This window comes from Xiphophorus couchianus, chromosome 18 (assembly GCF_001444195.1).
Source record: "Xiphophorus couchianus chromosome 18, X_couchianus-1.0, whole genome shotgun sequence".
Taxonomy (NCBI): Eukaryota; Metazoa; Chordata; class Actinopteri; order Cyprinodontiformes; family Poeciliidae; genus Xiphophorus; species Xiphophorus couchianus.
In genome coordinates this window covers 21,582,395-21,600,888 of record NC_040245.1, presented here as the reverse complement: position 1 = coordinate 21,600,888, position 18,494 = coordinate 21,582,395, and the positions used below count along the sequence as shown (strand labels likewise).

At 39.0% G+C, this 18,494-nt stretch overlaps 1 protein-coding gene across 2 annotated transcripts in view; it reads right to left on the bottom strand.

Moving 5' to 3' along the window:
• The window catches only part of dscaml1 (Down syndrome cell adhesion molecule like 1), a 111,334-nt gene that overhangs the window by 92,267 nt on the left and 573 nt on the right, over positions 1 to 18,494 (bottom strand). For both annotated transcript variants that reach the window (XM_028045646.1, XM_028045647.1), the window contains exon 2: positions 6,214 to 6,534. In XM_028045646.1, the coding sequence (XP_027901447.1) occupies positions 6,214 to 6,534 (321 nt within the window). The remainder of the gene's footprint in view (positions 1 to 6,213; positions 6,535 to 18,494) is intronic.

Below are 18,494 nucleotides of genomic sequence, written 5' to 3'. Positions count from 1 at the left end.
TAGCGTTTCATTGATGCCACCTAGCACTGGATCAATAGCCTGGATCGACACAAGAGCCTCAGCTGTTGTGACCGAGCCAATCCTTTCAATCATTTATTTACTCTCCTGGTGACCTGGCTCCCTTCTGTCAATAGAAAGTAGAATCCCAAATGCCCACTGAGGCTCTCCGAGAGTGTTTAAAATCAGCCTGACAGCTTGTAAATACTTGCCACAACGATGACAGATATCACATTTCAGTTCAGTGGAAGTTCATATCCAGTCAAGGTCACTTGTTTTACACTTCACACCCTTTCGAAGGGTGTTGCGCAACAGTTCCTTTACCCACTTGAAATCTGTCAAATAAGGTCTAGCAGCGACCACAATAAGAGGCCACTGTTGTGATTTGTTGCAAGTTATTCAAAGACCTTATAGAGACACGAGGGCAGCTTCCTAACACGATGTAAAATAGTCGGACTGATTTGTGTGTAAATTGCACTCCCCCACCCCCTCTTCGCATGCGCAGCAGAATTATTAGGATGTTACTGATGCCTGACTATAAGTAGCTGGGTTGCCAGGAAACGAGCTAAAACATGGGTCTGGGCGCACTGGGCGCACTGGGAGGCGAGTCTTGTATCACTGTCGCTTCAATAATTAACGACAGGGAAACCAAATACTGCATTTACTAATTTATAAAGCAAGCTGAGAATACGAAGAGATTGTGGAGGAACATGATGAAACACAAGAGATCCTAATGTACGTAGGTTTCATTACCAACTGAAAATGTTATAGATTAAAAAATAAATAAAATAAAAACAAAGCCCTCTTTAGAAACCTGTTTTTATGTTAGAAATACACTACCAGTTAGAGAAGAGATGCTGAGGACAAATTAAGAAAGAGGATCTATGCACACTCTTTCCAGAGCTTTGCAGTTTTGTGTATTTTAGCTGGAACAAAGAAGCGGTAAGGTTAGCCGCAACGAACAGGTGTCCTTCCTTCATTGTATTGTGTCTGTGTAAACAGCTGTTAGGTAAATGAAACTTAAAACCCTTTGACTCGTACAGCCCATTCTACCACAGCATTACTGCATGTGTGCACTGAAGTCTCTTGTTAATCATTTATGCTGGAAGTTATATGAAAATAAAAACGGACTGTTCTTTCATGACATTCAGTGATCAAGGCAAAGGGCAACTATTAATTAATCTTCTGTCTTTCGGATTATATGGATTTTTGGTTTTCCAACTGATGCCAGCAGAAAAAAAAAAAATATATATATATATATATATATATATATATTAGCAGACACAAGAATGTTCGGTGACTCTTCTGCTTGGCCTCCATTAATATGGATGCACTCAGGAGCGGAGAGTTTTGGAAGGAGTGTCCTATTACATTTAGTGTAAAACTAATTCAGCGTTTCAGATGTGCAAAGTCATGCTATCAGTCAAACATGATGATGGTGGTGGTGGTACGATGGATTCAGGTTGCATACTTCTGTGGGACATGACCTCTGCCAGAAAACTCTCATGGAGAACGTCAGGCTAAGTTTGTGATCTTAGACTCAAGCTCCATTGGGCTTTGCAGTGGAACAATGACTTGACATGCACCAGCAAATACACACCTGGATGGCTCCAGAACAAAAAAACAAGATGTTACAGTGGCTTACTCAAAGAGAGAGGTAATACTTTGAAAGCCACATGTTGTATTTACTCAATTTTTTCTCATTTTTCTCAATCTGACATCAAAATTAGTGTGCTGATCTAAAACATTAAGTTGGACTAAAGAACTAAAATAGAAGAGTTTTTGTCCGCGAGAAGAGCACAACACCTTGTAGATCAAATCAAACTGGACTTTGTGTAAGTGGCAAGATCTGGAATATATTTGTCCCTTTATGTGTGTCATGTTAGAATGAATGGATTTGTTTGTTGACACATTTGCCAGCTTTGTTTCCAGCAGGAAGAAGGTCCTCGGTTCAACTTCCGTCATTTTGAATGAAGTTTGCATTTTCTCCCCATGCCTGCTTGCTTTCTCACCAGGGACTTTGTGTTCTTCTCTCACAACCCAAAACCGTGCATGCTGGGATATTACCATGTGTGTTCCTGTCTGGCGACGTGTCCAGTGTGGACTCCGAGTAGTGACTACTAATGTCTTCCACTGGTATTTAAGTTTTCACTACCTGTCAGTGGACTCAAAATAGTTTAAAATGTCCAACAATAGTTCCTTGTTAATGAACATCAAAAAAAAAAAAAGAATCCACAGGATTATGGCTTATGACTTTTCTTTTCACAACGTAACTTTTATTTTGTTGTTATTCCTGGTGATAAGTCATTTAGAAACATTTACCTCACAGCACCTTCTTACCTACAGAAGCAGTAGGATTAGGATTTAGAAGCAGGACATTATGTGCTTTCATCCAATTTTTAGTCTGATGCTTGAAATTTTAAAACTTTTTTTTGTTATTTTTTTGACACTTCAGTCCCTAGAGTTACAAGACAGCATATACGCTCTATATCACAGCTTTTTTACAAAACAAAGCAAAAAAAAACCTAAAATGAGTGCTGAACTAAATTCATTTTGACTGAAATTGCATAAAAAAATTAAATAAAATTTTATTTTATTATTTTAAATAAAATAAAATAAAAAATCTGGGAGTTTTTGCCAAAAAAAAAAAGAGAGCCAAGTAAAAAATATCTTAAAAATAAAAAATAAAAAACCTACCCAGTTTGTCTTCTGTGAAAGTAAAGGTATTCAGACTGGTGATAATGTTATTATTGGACTACTTGCAGCATGTATGGGAGAGAAGGAAGAAAATAGGATAGGAGGAATAAAGAAAAAAATAGAGATGGAAAAGAGACAGAGAAGGAAAACCGCATGGATGGCGAGGAGGGGGTGGGGCAGATTTTTGTGGAGGGTGTCTCACTGCGACTTGTCAGCTGTCATCATTCTCGTGCACCACCTGAGACGGGGTATGCCACACCCCGGCGCTCATGCCTGGGTTGCCCGTGGCAACCACAGACAGAGGGTTTTCATGTGCACGCACGTGCTTGTGGGAGAAAGAGTGAAGGCGTGCCTTTGTGCTGCGTTAGGCTCCAGAGGTAATGAGGTGCTCACACATGCACATGAGCCTGGCTATGGAGCTGTAGAGTTGTGGTTGCCTCAGCATTTAATTGATTAATTGTTGTAATTATTTGGAAAGGAAGGTCACTTCAACGCTGAGGCTATCTGGAAGGTCACTCTGACGCTGGAGGGGCTCTCATCCTCTGGGGACCACATAGGCCATATGTGTGTGTTTGAGTGAGGAGGAGATTTCAGGTCCATTTTAAGAAATACATTTACCTGTGTATGCATGCGTGAGTTGGGGAGCTAATGACTGCCTCTTTATGTGGCTGCAAAGAATGAACAAATTCAACAATGTACGCGTGTAGCTTTTAATGTGACCCAAAAATCCACTTCTTTTCATCTTTCTTTTCACATCTTTATATGTCTGTGGCTCATCTTTTCTGCCAAACAACCTGGCAGCCAAAAATTGTGCAGTGAATGGCTCAGTGTGTGTTTTAGCATTTAGCACCTTGTAAGGACCATTTTTCTCCCAACAAATACTGCTTTGAGAGAACATATTTTGCCTTATAGAGCCCAAAGCCCTGCCCCCACAAAAGAAGTGCTGTTTTAGGGTTAATGGGTTAAGTTTAAGACTAAGGTATGAATTGAGTTTAGGTTAACTTTAGGGTTAGGCATGTACTGGTAATGGCTAAGTTCAAGGTAAGGGTCAGGGTTAGGTTATCAAGATGAATTAAAAAAATTAAATGGAAGTCAATGCAAAGTCCTTGTGAAGATAAAAAAAAAAAAAAGTGTGTGTTGGGGTGTGTGTGTAGTTTTGGGACTTTCCAGTCCATGGACAGATGGAGAGACTGGGAGACTAGCTTGCTGGCATGAGCTGTACACAAGCTGGAGTGGATGGGAGTCTGCTAGTTGTCTGTGCGAGTTCATAGGGGTGTGAATATAAATGTATAAATCTGTTGTATGTATACCTATATGCGTTACATTAATCATGCGTGTGTTTGGGATTTTTGACTGTATCTGCGTGTGTTTGTGAAGATGAGCAATAATGCCTTCTATCAGCATGTTCATCACTTCCCTCCAGCTCTGACCTTGGCAGGGAGCGCAGACGGGTCACTGAGCCAACTGTTTGTGTGGTTGTGGGTCTGTCCTCTAAAGAATCTAACTAGTTCACAGGGTCACAGTATGGCATTTTAGGACACTTGAGCAGATATTGGACCAAGATAGCTGTTTTGACAAGAGCTTAAAATTACTTCATGGGTTGAAAAAAAAGGTGGCATCATTTCTTTTCGATTTTATTCCTATGACTTTAATAAAATTTGTTTCAAATTGAAGATGTTTAGAAAATCTACCTTCCTTTTTTTTGTGGAAGGTACCAGCTGAATTGTTGCATGAAATCATACACACTGAGCTTTTCCCAGCTTGTCACCTTTCAGACAGGTCAGGGAAAAAGTTATAGAGAGGTTCACAACATGTTCATATCTAAAGCTTTTTTTTTTTTTTTAAGTCTCTCAGAGTACTGTTGAACTCATCATCTGATAGTACAAACAGAATGGCACCGAGACATTGGAGTCCAACTAAACTGACAGGTCAGGAAGGGACAGCAGGTGGTTTAGAGTTTGTGACTGTGGAAAAACTGAAAAAAACCCACTAAATTTTCAAGATTCATCCAAATTAATGGTGCTATATCCGTAAAACGTTTCATGAAAATTTTAAAGTTAAGTGAGCTTTATGTAGTGCCTGCTTTAACTTGTCTGCCCATTAAGGTTAGATTGGATAAATTGCTCTGACAAAAGCATTGCAGATTTGTTTTCTTCATTATGTTAAAACTCTGTGTAGTGACATAAAATATAATATTTTTATTAGTCATAAATCACCTCCTGTTTGTCTCCTGTTGAGGCAGGAAATGTGACTACATTATGACAAACGATATGTTTCATGTTAGAAAATCCAGCCTAAATGGTAAATTTAAGAGATGCTGGGTAAACACGGTCTCCAACCCATTTGCGACTGAAACATCAGCTCTAAAGTGGGGGTTGAATGTTTACAGTCCAAGCTTTTAGGGCCTCTTCATGTCAATCATAATGAGATTACCAAGCCAAACAAGGGTGTTACCGAGCTTGCTGTGGAGAACCACACCTAACTTTGGATGATAACCCATTAGCGTGCCCCGAATGACTATGTACGGCTTTAATTTTATTTCCAAAGTTCATGTTTTATTGGTCAATGTGATGGATACTTAGACTTTTCTTCACATTGTTGGAGAGTAATAAAGAGAGAGAGATCTTGGAACTGACATAGAAGACAGTTCTTTTTTTTTTTCCTGGTGAACCATTTCTGTGTAGATTTAATCAAATGTTTTGTATCATCGTCCCCATCGTCCCATGGAAAGCCCCGGTGATGACCCATTTTCAGTTTTCTGGTAGAGGCCAGCATATTCTCACTCAAAATCTCTTGGCGTTTCAAAAACGTTTGATGCTGTGTGCTTAACCGAGGTGAAATGAGACAAGTGCGTGGCGCACACCTGAGCTACACTAAAACCAAATGGGACTTTGCTCATGCTGGTCTCTGGCTCTGTGAGAGGTGGGCTACGCCCCTTGACAGGTTGCCAGTACAGTAGGACAGAAAAAGTTTTTTTTTTTTCCTGGCATGACTCCCAAACGTGTTGTTGGCATGTTTATGATATCTATTTGCTGTTGTGGAGTCAAAGTGACTCCAAACCTTTATTTGCTGAAGTTAAGTGAACTTTGTGAGATTTTGTTATGATGCTTTTGATTTTCTATGATGAGTGTATAAACCTGGATTTACCTTATAAAAAGGCAGAGTCAAGTAAAAGTCTTTTTTTGTCAAGATTATTTCCATTGAAATAAAAACATTTAAAAAACTAGCAACCTTAAAGCAAGTATTAAACATATTTTTAATCAAGTCATCATCTCTGTATTAAAAAGTTTGAATTTTTATTTGATACAAGATTCCAATGTTAAATTTTAATAACAAAGCAGAAAATTATGATTGACACAAACAAATGCTTGAAAACTTCTGTCTGTGTGTAATTAACCTATTTCACTTAGTGAAATAAGATTGTAAAAAGAAATTAGCTTTTCAACTTGCTGAATTTGTCTGCATGCGCAAAATGTCAGATTATTTACTTCACTTGCTTGCAGCTTGCCTGAGCCTCACCTGCTTTAACGTGGATGCTGGGGCTTCGGATCTTGCCCGCTTGATTCTCGGCGGTGCAGAAGTACTCGTTGTCGTGGATGATGCTGTTGTAAGCAGAGGGGGAGAAAGGGTAGAGCTGGAGGGTGCCGTTGGCATGCACGTGGCGTATGTGGGGCACGTCGTAAATGTCGTCTCCGGCAGCCAGGTACCAGCGCAGGACGGCATGGGGGGCGCCGCCCGCAGGGCAGGGCAGGGACACCCCCACCGAGCTGGAGAAGGTCACTCGCTGCAGGGAGGCGTTCACAAAGTACAGCCGAGTAGAGACAACATCCTCACTGTTGGCTGTTAGGGTGACAGAGACAGGGAGAACCCGTTAGAGGCGACTTCACGTACCAAACAAGTACGAAAAAAGACAACCACTGTTCATTTTTAAACAGCAAAAATGAACAGTGGTTTCGGATGTTCCCTGCGACAGACTGGCGACCTGTCCAGGGTGTACCCCGCCTCTCGCCCGGAACGTTAACCAGAGATAGGCACCAGCACTCCTCCTGACCCCTCTAAGGGACAAGGGTGGTAAAAAAAAAAGGATGGATGGATGGTTTAGGATGTAAAATTGGGTAATTTAGACTATCGAAAAATAGGAAAGGTAATCATTCTAGTTCATTCTTTATAAGAAAAATCTAACAGAGCATTTAACTCCTCAGGACTTTGAATTCTTTATGAAACTTCCACCTGAATAACATCTTGCAATTGACTCAATCCAGTTTCACAACTCTAAAGAAAAAGCTCAACAACCTTGGAGTCTCTTGACAAGAGATGCCTAAGAGAATTCTTTAAAACAGTAAGTGGCTTTATTCTTGTCACAATAGCAAGTAAAGTTGTGAAAAAAAGTCCACAAACTGTAAAGAAGAAACAGCAGATTGGTTGCAAATTAAGAAATACAACTTTTAGTCAAGGCAACGTAAGGCAGTCTCTTACTTTTGAAGTTCAAAGACATTGTCTAAGGATAAATGAGTGAAAATAAGAAAAATTTCTAACTAGAGCTGCACAATACCTATGGAGTCATACTTGTAACAATGAGTATGATTCTTATTCAATGGATCCCATTCCATTGAATAAGACATATTGATGGAGGAAGAATCTAATTGCAACTAATGTGTTTGCAGCATAACAATACCAAATGTTGCAAAAAAGTGCTTTGGCAACAATTGTTGAAACTGAATTGTTTTAAATATGTAAATTATAACAAATTTGTAGTTAGTGTATAACATATTTTAAAATAGGGGAAGTCAGAATATGCTTTCTTTCTCTACCTACTTATTTATGGGCCCTTGTTTTGTTTTCTTGCTTGGTTTTTGACTAAATTTATTTTATATGTGAAATAAAATCAATCATTTACTCAAAAGTGTATGTCTTTTTTGTATTTAAATGCTTCCTAAGCTTGACTTTTTTTTATTTGTACAATCAAAACTACTGGTAAACTGTTGGTCATTTTCTCTCCATTTCACAGATATATTAAATTACCTTCTTGTTTATTTGTTTAAAATATACAAAGACAAACTTGTCAAGCGCCTTAATTTGTCACTTGAATAGTGCTCATTCAGCTGCCCACAAAAAAAGTAACATGACAGAAAAAGACAATTGATTTCTGAACTCTTCGAGTTAAAACATTAGCATTGTTGTTTATAAATGAATATGAACTTGTTTTCTTTGCATTATTTGAGGTGTAAAAGAACTGCATCTCTTTTGTGATTTTGATCATTCTCTGTAAATAGATACTACATTTTTACTTGTGATTTCAGAGATTTGTTGTGAGTAGTTCATAGAATAAAACAACAATGTTCGTTTCACTCAAACATATACCTATAAAGAGTGAAATCAGAGAACAGATCAATTTGCAGCACTCTCTTAATTTTTTTCAGAGCTGTATGCTCATCAATTTCACATTAACCCAAACAACTTCCTTCATGTTCCAAACTACTGCAAATTGCTGCAAATTGTCTAATGCCATATGCATTTTTCAACCATCAGTAATGCAATAAGCTGCACCCACCCAACTCTGAGTAGGGCAGAAAATATATCACAACTTCAACCTATTTCTTCGGATTATGTCCTGTAAGCTAGGGGAGTTGTTCCTTGTGATTCTCCTGGCCTCAGCTAGGAGAATCTCTCTCTGTTGCTGTTTGAGTTAAGGAACTGGAAACCACACATGGCTCACTGTAAAGCAATACTGCCGTGGCACAGATTAAGTACGGCTAGCAGATACGCTTTTCATCCCCTCTCAAAATACCCTTATTCAAACTAAATTGGGGTATTAAGACATCCATGAAAATCTCTATTTCTGTGTATGTTTGGCTGGGATTATGGCGGGGAAAGGAAGGGAGGGGGGAACTGAGGATCGTAAGGAAGTGCTGAGCTCAGCTTGGCTGCAGGCCAGGGGGAGATGTGATGCCCCAAGCCAGAGAATTTTTTATTTCAGACATTGATACTTAATTAATTCCTTTTTTTCCTGGATTGTATCAACAATGCCTGGGTTTATTCAATCCAATCTTTTCAGTTTTCTACATCCTCAGAGAATAAAGGGGCTCGTTCATCAATTGAGGTTTAAAGACGGCGTTGAATTGCTCTTAATCTTAAATTTTTACTAATCATCTCCGCCATTGTTAATAGTAGTTGACAACTGCAAGATAAGATAAAGAGACCATGAATTTAGGTTCTCTTTGGATTTGAGTACAAAACAAAAAAGTAAAAAACTGTGGCTGAATGGTAATGCTGTTGCTACCAGTTGTTAAATGTTCTGACTGTTGCCTTAATTTTTAATCAGAATCATTTGGAGAAAATCAAGCAATACAAAATATAAACAAACATTTCAGATGAAAAAACAAAACAAAACACCAAAACAGTTTTTGTCTTGTATGACATAGTTGGACCAGAAATAATACATTTTCTACTACAATATATAGACTTGTTTATGCAGCTTTGTATAAAAGGGATATTTTTGGCCTTTATATTTGCTGTTCCACACACTGGAGCACCCTGTCAATTTAGTTTCTCTTTGCTTTGTTTTTAATCATATAAATATGTCATTTTAGAAGTTAAAACTGACCATAGGAAGAAGGAAGACTGTCACTGACATCTTTTAGTGGTTTCCTCCTTGTTTGCTCACGTTAGCATCCCTCATTAGAGTGTTGCTCAGCAGCACATTGCGGTGCTCTCCATGGTGCTGAAAGTGAAGATCGGTTTCCCTCAGAGCCTTTGAAAACGATTGACACCGAATCAAACAGCACCAATGGATTGAACTTGACCTAAATTCCTATTTTGGAAGAGAGTAGCTGCTACAACATTGTCTCACTATCTGCTTGTCATCTTTACTGTGCTCGTGCACACACATACATCCACAGGCCCATCCACATGCATCCGAGCAGCGATTGCATTTTTTTTTTCCACCTCTCTCTCTTTCTCTTTGTACTCCCCTGCCTTTGCTGTTGGCTGAGTTTGACATCAAAACTGAGCCAGTGATTTAACAATAACCTCTCTATCCCTTTGACATAACCTCACACAGAAAGAAACGTACACACATTCACTCTCTCAGTTGCTTCTGAGCACCTTTGTACCCGAGAGCCTCCTCCTCTCCCCTTCCAACCAACCACCCATATCCTGTCAGGAATAATGCACTCCTGATCTCTAAGTCAGCTGTAGAATAACACACATACACACACACACCCACGCACACAAAAACTAGGAAAGTCGGACATCAGTTTCCCACAGCGGTGTGGTTACAATGTGGATGAGTTAAACAGGAAATATTTAACACTTTCCTTCTGGCCATCAAATCACACACCGTCGCCGATCAGATAAGTGGCAGGAAAAGACCAGAGGTGCTGTGTTTAATAAATACAAATTTAGATGTTTTTGATGTAAAACAAAGCCATTTTAGACAATTTAAAGATTTTCTCACCTTAATAAGCCTTCTATCCTCTATTGTTAAACTAAAAGATAAACAAAAACAACGCTGCCACAAGACCTTCCGTTCTGGTTTTGTTGTACTTTTTTTTTTTTTTCATGAACAACAACCCAAACACACAAAGCCAAACAAGACTCAAACGAGAAACACCACCCCTACAGTGAAACACATCAGTCGCAGCATCATACTTTGGGATTGCTTTCTCTATTTTTCCTTTTGGAACAGCTAATAACTTTCTGCTTGAAGGCTGAAGATGAAGGGGGGATTTTGGGATGAGAGAGTCCCTAGTCACACCCCACAACTAAATTTTAAGATGTTTCCCCTTCAAGTTTAAACACTTGAATTAAGCTTAAACTGCCTCACCAGGATGCAGATTTGTTCTATAGTGCTATGCTAATCAGCTAATATTGGAACCAGGTGTGCTGCAGCAGAGGTGTGTCTAAAAGTTGCAGGACACCATGCAACCGTTGAGGACTGGAGTTTAAAACCACTGGATTGCAGTGAAGAAGATTGAACCTGTTCTTTTTGAAACACGAAGGAGGATATATTCTGCGAGGTGAACCATTAAACCTAACTTTTTTTATGTGTTTCTTGTTTTGGTGCATTTTATTTATTTATTTTACTAAAACATGTCTTAGCAATGCACCCCAACACATTCACACGTCTCCACTTGTTTTTGCTGTGGATATGAAAATGGAGTATGAATATGTATGCTGTAGAGGCAAGGATATTGCCTATGGTGAACCTCTATGCATAATGCAGCTTTTTGTGTCTCATCTAGATTCATTCAGGAACACATACACACACGCGCGCGCGCGCACACACACGCAGACTCGAATTCACACCATAACAATCATGTGGATAGAAAACAGGGCAATATATCCCTCACTATGCCTTTTCAACTGTTTTTTCCTTCAGTCACAAAGTCACAAAAAGACAGTTCAAGTTCAATTCATAGGAACATACAATATCTGCAAGTAGATTTTGGAAGCTCTAAACTATGCAGCTGCGTTTCAACTTAGAAGTTTAGATACTCTAATCATTTGCATTAATGTCATATAAACAGTTAAACAAATATGGACTGAACAGCTTTAGTATATATTTTCTTAATTCACACAGGTTCAACTCAAGCTCCAATCTATACATACATCCTTGAGGGTAAAACGATTCCTTGAGTGATTGGATTAAAAAATATCATAGAGAGACAAAGGTTTTCTGATTTGATGCTTTGCTTATTTTATATGGCTGTGTATTCTGCTGTAATGTCTTTTTAAACATGGCTTCATGGTTTAGGGGGACAGGTATTGAGCATATGCAACATGCAAGTATGTTAGTGAGGAGAAAACAGAACACTATAAGTTTTGGTCTCTGCCACCAAAGTATATCAGCGCAACATCACAAAGGACAATGCAAATGGATGCATTTACATCATCTATACCTGCTTATCCTTGCAGGGTGACTTTTACTTGTTCCATTCAGTAAACGAGCCTTTTCCTTTTTCAGGAACATTTATGTCTCTTATTCCACAAGTGGGTCAGGAAAATCTCTGAAATCCTAACAGGACTGAGTCACCATATTCATTTTAAAACCCCGACATGAAACAAATCTCTTTACTTGCCCAGGATGACACTACATCAACTTCTCCTTGTGAACAACAAGGTTACATTGTCCAGTGCTTATATCAACTTACCAGTCAAATGCAAAAAATCAATCAGCAGCTTTCCAGCTCGGCCTCTTCCAACATCCGGCTGCCACACCTTCCACACATCATTGTCCACATTCGCAGCCCTCACTGCCCAAGAAGCTGCTTCGCCCATTCCTGAGAGCTTCTTTGGGGAAATTGGCCAATAAGTTGGGTTCTTCTTACAATGTTCCCTTCGGTTCTGTCCAAGAATGGCATCACTGGTTGGAACACCCTATCATTTTCTGTACTGATCATAATAATATCTCTTACCTTCAGGAAGCCAAGCCCTTGAACCCTTGCCAAACAAGATGGTCAATCTTCCTCTCTCACTTTAATCCTCCTGCCATCAGTGCTCAGACAATATAAAACCAGATGCTCTCTCCAGACAATTATCCTCTGGTAAAGATCCAACCTTTGACACCATTCTTCCACCTCTTGTGTAGTTGGCTCTGTTCACAACTCCATTCTGAAAGCCCAAAGTACTGAACCTAATCCTAGTAACAGTCTCCCTAACTGGACTACAGTCCATTAGTTCACAAGAAGGTCCACATGCCATCCTGGTGTGGGATGTACCATTTCTTTCATCCAGCACTTTGTTGGTTGCCTACTATACACAGGGATGTAAAAGAGTACATTCAGGCTTGTCACATATGTTCCCACGTCCCAAACCCTAGCTCTACCAAGAGCTTTTGCAACCTTTGTTTGTTCCTGATCACCTGTGGTCCCACATTCCACCATTCTAGCCATTGTGGACCACTTCTCAAAATTCTTCCATTCCATCCCTCTGAAGAAACTTACTACCTCACTAGAAACCGCTCAGCTACTGGTTAAATACATCTTTTGGCCTCACAGGTCCTTTCTGATAGGGCCCCTCAAAATGTCTCCAAGCTTTGGGAAGACTTCTGCTCGGCTTTCGGGACCGAGGTCGCTCTCAGCTCTGGATTCCAGCCTTAGACTTTGAGGAAGCCCTCCTGCCTGTTCCCTTCCAGTCAGTCATCCTAGAGATTGCAGCTTCCCCAGGATTGTCATACCTCTGCAAAGTGCATTATCACTATCATCAGTTTGAATGCCTCATCTCTGTCCTCCAGACATTGCTGTACAACCTGGAAAAATCAGACCTCTGTCACAGCACTTTTGTGAAATATCAAAGAAATGTAAATGAGCACCCTTTAACACTCCCAGGTAGCTGATCAGGTTTGGGGACAATTCTTCTGAAACTTTAAGGGCTGCTTTTTCAATTATCTGGTTTCCAGAGTGTCAATATTCAACGGCCATATCTTAATTTGATTTTTTAATTGTTATTATTATTTCCATGCGTTTGACATCGTTTAGAAAGCTTAGCATCCACATTTTCAAAAATCTGTAAATAACTCAAAATGCCCCCGGGAAGACTCATTTCCTGGTTCTGGTATGGCCAGTCACATTTACCTCTTCCATTCTGTGTGGAAATCTTTAACCTTTTTTAAGATTGTCGCCACCTTTGATTGGGTCAGTAAAATTCCCTGAAATCATGACAACCACTGCTGGCCAGACTTAAAAAACCTGTAGCATGCAGTCAACATTTAATTAGACTGCATGACATCTCCAATTAAGACTCTTATGCTAAACCACGGACATTAGAGTGCTTGTGTTTTTGTAGAGTAAGGAGTGTAAAAGCACAAGGCAACATTGTCCCTCCAGGTTTTTGTGAGCACACTTTTGGGGTTTTGGTTCATTTTAGAAACTGCCATTTCAATTTTGTTGACATTTTTCTCGCTTTGATAGGAAGTGAATTTGCCCGAATGGTTTGCCTTAGGAACAGTACATCACACCAACTGGCCAACGAAGTGAGCGTGTTCAAAATAAACAAAATGTTCAGACAGAATGTGAGGCAGAGTGACTTTTTTTCTTTTCTCGCTTTTGTGCTGCATTCATCTACCAAGCACTCCACAATAAAGAAACAAACCGCTTGTCTGAGCACAATGATGATAGCAACTTAACTTTAAAGTGATGTGTAAAGGTTATTCTGCGGAGTTGTAAAAGCATAGACACAATGCGCTTCAGTCAAATCTGACGTTGGAGGATATTATGCATAGAAGATAAGACTCACTCATATTGTGAAGCATTTTCACAGAAGACTAGATGAGCTTCCATTTTAACTGTGTACAGTTTTGAAACAATTGTATTTTATTTGTATGTAATATAAGTGTCAGACTCATATAAAGTTCTACAAATTTGCCAAGCTGCACAAATCTCCAAATAAACTGCAAAGTTCATTTTGGGGACAAGACAGATCAGGAATAAAGTTGAGAAGTTTAAAGCAATGTAGGCTTTAAAATCTCACTGTTCAATCCATCATCCAGAAATGGAAAGAGGATGACGCTAGCAAGATAAGGCCGTAAACCTAGCAAGATAAGGCCGTAAACCTAGCAAGATAAGGCCGTAAACCTAGCAAGATAAGGCCGTTGACCTAAACACAGAGATCCACAGGTCAGGTTGGGGAATCTGTCCACAGGACAACTACTAATTACGCACTCAACAAATATGTTCTTAAAGGAAGATTGGCAAGAAGAATGTCATTGATAAAAAAAGAATTAAAAAAAACCTTAAGAAGTCCTGTTTGCCAGACGCCATGTTGGGGACAAAGCAAACATGTTAAAAAATGTGATTTGGTGAGTAAAGTTTGGTCAGAGAAAATTAAAACTTTACTTTTAGGCCAAAATGCAAAACGTCACGTGTGGTGGAGAACTAAAACTGTACAACACCACTCTGAACACACCGTATCCACTGTCGTGGTGGAAGCTTTATGCTCTGGGGAAGCTGGTCAGAGTTGAACATGGCTGCAGCCAAATACCCTGCAGTCTAGGAAGAAAACCTGTTAGAGTCTGCAAAAGATTTTAGACTGGGTTCACCTTTAAGCAGGACAAGGGCCCATGAACATGAAGCCAGAGCTATAGTGGAATGGTTTAAAACAAAACAGATTCATGTGTTAGAATGGCCCAGTCAAAGTCCAGACCTAAACCCAATCAAGAATCTGTGGCAGGATCTGAAAACTGCTGCTCACAAATGCCCTCCATCTGAACTGTCTTGAGCTTGAGTTATTTTGCAAAAAAGAATAAGTAAAAGTTTCAGTCCCAAGATGTGCAAATCCGGTAGAGACAACAATCTCTAAAACCCTTGCAAATGGAACTGAAGCAAAATAATGTTCCACAAAGTATTGACTCATAGGTGGCTGAATACTGTTACACTCCGGACTTTTCAGTTTACTATTTGCATAAAATGTTTCAAATCCTGTATAATTTTCTTTCTACTTCATAATTGAATACCTCTTTGTTTTGGTCATTTACATTAAATTCCACATAAATATATTTATGTTTGTGATTGTAATGTGACAAAATATAAAAAAATTCAAGGGCTATGAATAGTTTTGCAAGCCATTATATCAGTAATTAGCTGCATATTTTCCTGCTTTCTTTCAGAACAAATGTAATTGCTGTAGTATGAAACATCAACTCTGTGATGGCCAACGTGGAAGTTTTTTCAATTTTTCACAGACTAAATCATTTTGTAGATTAAACTGTCCTACTGCTTCAAATGGAGATAACTGAATAATTCTTTACTATTCACATACATTTTTATAGAATGAAATATTTCTGAATAAAAATAATTGAATACCAACAGTCTTTCTGAAAAAAATACCTCCAATAGTGTAGTACGGAAAAGGCAAATTAACAATGCGTATGATAACTAAGACAACTATTTTCTTTTGAAAACATTTCATAAATAGAGCTGACCCCTAAAATAACAGAACTGCAATATTCCCCACAGTGTCTTTCAATCAGTCTTCATGGTTTTGTTGGCGTCTAGGATTGTGGATTGGCTTTGTAAAATTTTGTGCAATTATTAATGATACATTTATTTCTCATCTTCTGTCAGTCTTTAGTTTTCTACACAGGTGATCATCTCAGCATCCTTCTCCATTACACTAAACCCTCTGCATCCTTCATTACATCTATGAAGCTTCTCTTCTCTGTAATTTTATTCTGAATATTTGCATTGTCATAATATTGAACATAAACCAAACTAAGCTTACACTGTAGGACAAAGCTGTTGCCTTCCTCACACTGGCCCCTCATGTACGGTCACGGGTTTCTACTTCTCAGAGGTTAACTTGAACCTTGCTCTGAGTTTTTCCTATAGCGCCTCTGTCATCCAATTAATGCAACAAGATGAGATTGGATTATTAACCTAGAAGAAGCATCAATGCCATTTTTTTCTGCCGTTTATTTTTACTCATTGATGTCTGTGATTTCAGATGTAACTGAGTAAAGTATTTAAAACAAGCTGAAGTCAAAGAAAAGGTTTAGGTCTGTAGACTCCTTTAAAGAAATGCAAAGTTTTCTGTCGTTAAGTATAGAAAACTTGTACTTAACTACAGTAGTTACTTTTTACCCCTTGCAGAGTTTGAGTGTAGCAGAATTAACAATTTTCAACATTTTGTTAGAAGCTTCAATTGCTAGTATAAATGAAAGCATCTCTCATTAGTATAATAACGTTATTGTATTTGGCAGGCTGGAAGAAATTGTAATGAGAAGTTATCAAAAGAAAAATAATGAAAAAAAATGTTTTTAAATAGTAAACCATGTTGTTGTTTTCTGTTTTTTTTTATTGCACATTAAATTTAGTTCAGGGAATGTGGTTGAGAACAAGGTGGTGCAGATCACCACATGACATTTTCTTTTAGCATTTTTTGGAGTCAAGAGTTGGTGCTTTTAAACCTGCGCACATAATTTCTGATTTCCCAGTTGATTTCCATTGAGTGCAATAATTATTTCAGCCCTCTTCCTTTTGATCGGGCCTGGATCCGGCCTATAGGGCCTGGGGTAACATTCCCATACATCCCTGAACTGAGTATGACTCAGTTTTATTTCCCCAATATGACAAGCAGCCTTCCAAATTATGACAGAGAAGAATGAGTGCGTCTCTCCTCCTTTCCTTTTGCTTACATGTATCCATTTATCCACCTATCCCTCTCCACTCCGCACTTAGACACGGGTTCAGGTGTGCTGATACGCAGCCAAACTAAAGCAACAAAAGGCCATCAGTGACGGGCAGAAAAAGGAAATGCATATAAAAAAAATATTTCAAGCAAATACCCTCAATTCTGGCGTAAAGAAAACACAAGAGGCAAGCAGATGATAGTGTGCCATATCGGGTGGCGCGGCGCTGCCAGGAAAATACGCAGTACTAATGCATATGCATGTATGATAATAGACCTTCGTCTTTCGCCATAAAATTGGACAATATCATCAAATAATATATTCTTAAAGGAGAAAAGCGATCAGATGTTTGATCCGTGCAAAACCAGAGGGAGCATGGCTCTGAAAAATCTACGGAAAAATTGAAGTTTGTTTTCCACTGCGTTATCTACATCTCTCCCATCTCAAGCACTCTTTCCGCTCCAGTGGCTGCTTGCAGCCCCCAACCCTCCTCCCATCACCACACATATACACGCACACCCATTCACATGGAAACCTACACACACACGCGCGCACACACCCCCACGATACATTTCGTTCAGTCACGGGACAGGGGAATGTACAGTGCGTAAAATCGAAATAGACCCTGTAATCCAATTACATACAACAAAAAACACCCCAGGAGTCCCCCCACCGCGCAGGTGCACCCCAGCAAAGGGCACTGCCAAGGCCAGCGACTACAAACATCTAACACTCAAGAAACAAACGTTAGTTCATATGAATAAACTTCTAGAATGGTATATCAATCATATTTAAGCATCCAGATTCAAAGTCGCTTGTCAAAGCAGCAGATTGAACTAAGATTATCTTGCTTTTCTTATATATATATATATATATATATATATATATATATATATATATATATATATATATATATCCTCACCGATTCTTACATGAATTCTTAAATGTTTTCGTTTTTTTTTTTTAAAGAAAGGGGAGAAAACGACTAATTATCTTGCATCTGCAGTGTTCAGAGCAAGGCCAATCAGTACAATGTAGTGGCACAGAAAATGGTGGATGAATAATTAGAGCAAGGATGATAACAACTGAGTCACTCCGACATTTTAGCAGAGGAAACCCAACTATAACTGGATCTTTCTCGCATTTTAAAACACCTAAGTGGAAAGCATCACCTGAAAATCTCCTTTATCTCATCAAAATCTACTGACCCTCTTTGCTCGGCTTTCGCAGGAATTAAACAACTAAGCAAAATCCTCAGAAACATCCATTTTTGGCACCTATAACAAAAAAAAAAAAAAAAAACGAGATAAACGGGGAAAGATGCTTTTACTCCTAACACTCCATTCTTTTCCTTCTGTACTTCCAACACACACATTTGCGCGCGCGCACACAGAGACTCAAACTCGCTCTCTAACATCTTGCTTGGACAGAAAAGATCTGCAAAAGCTTTAAACTTCTCTATCCACTCGGACTTTTCAGAGGAAACAGCCCCAGAGCCCCACCATCGGCGCTCTTCATCAGCACAGATTACTATCAGCCTCTCCTCCTATTCAACAGCCTCCATATTCACGGCACATTCTCATATTCATCATGCAAAATTGCTAATGCCACTGCTTTTTTTTCTTTTTTTGTGGTTGCAATAAGGATGCAGTTTATGCTCAACTTTATATACTTA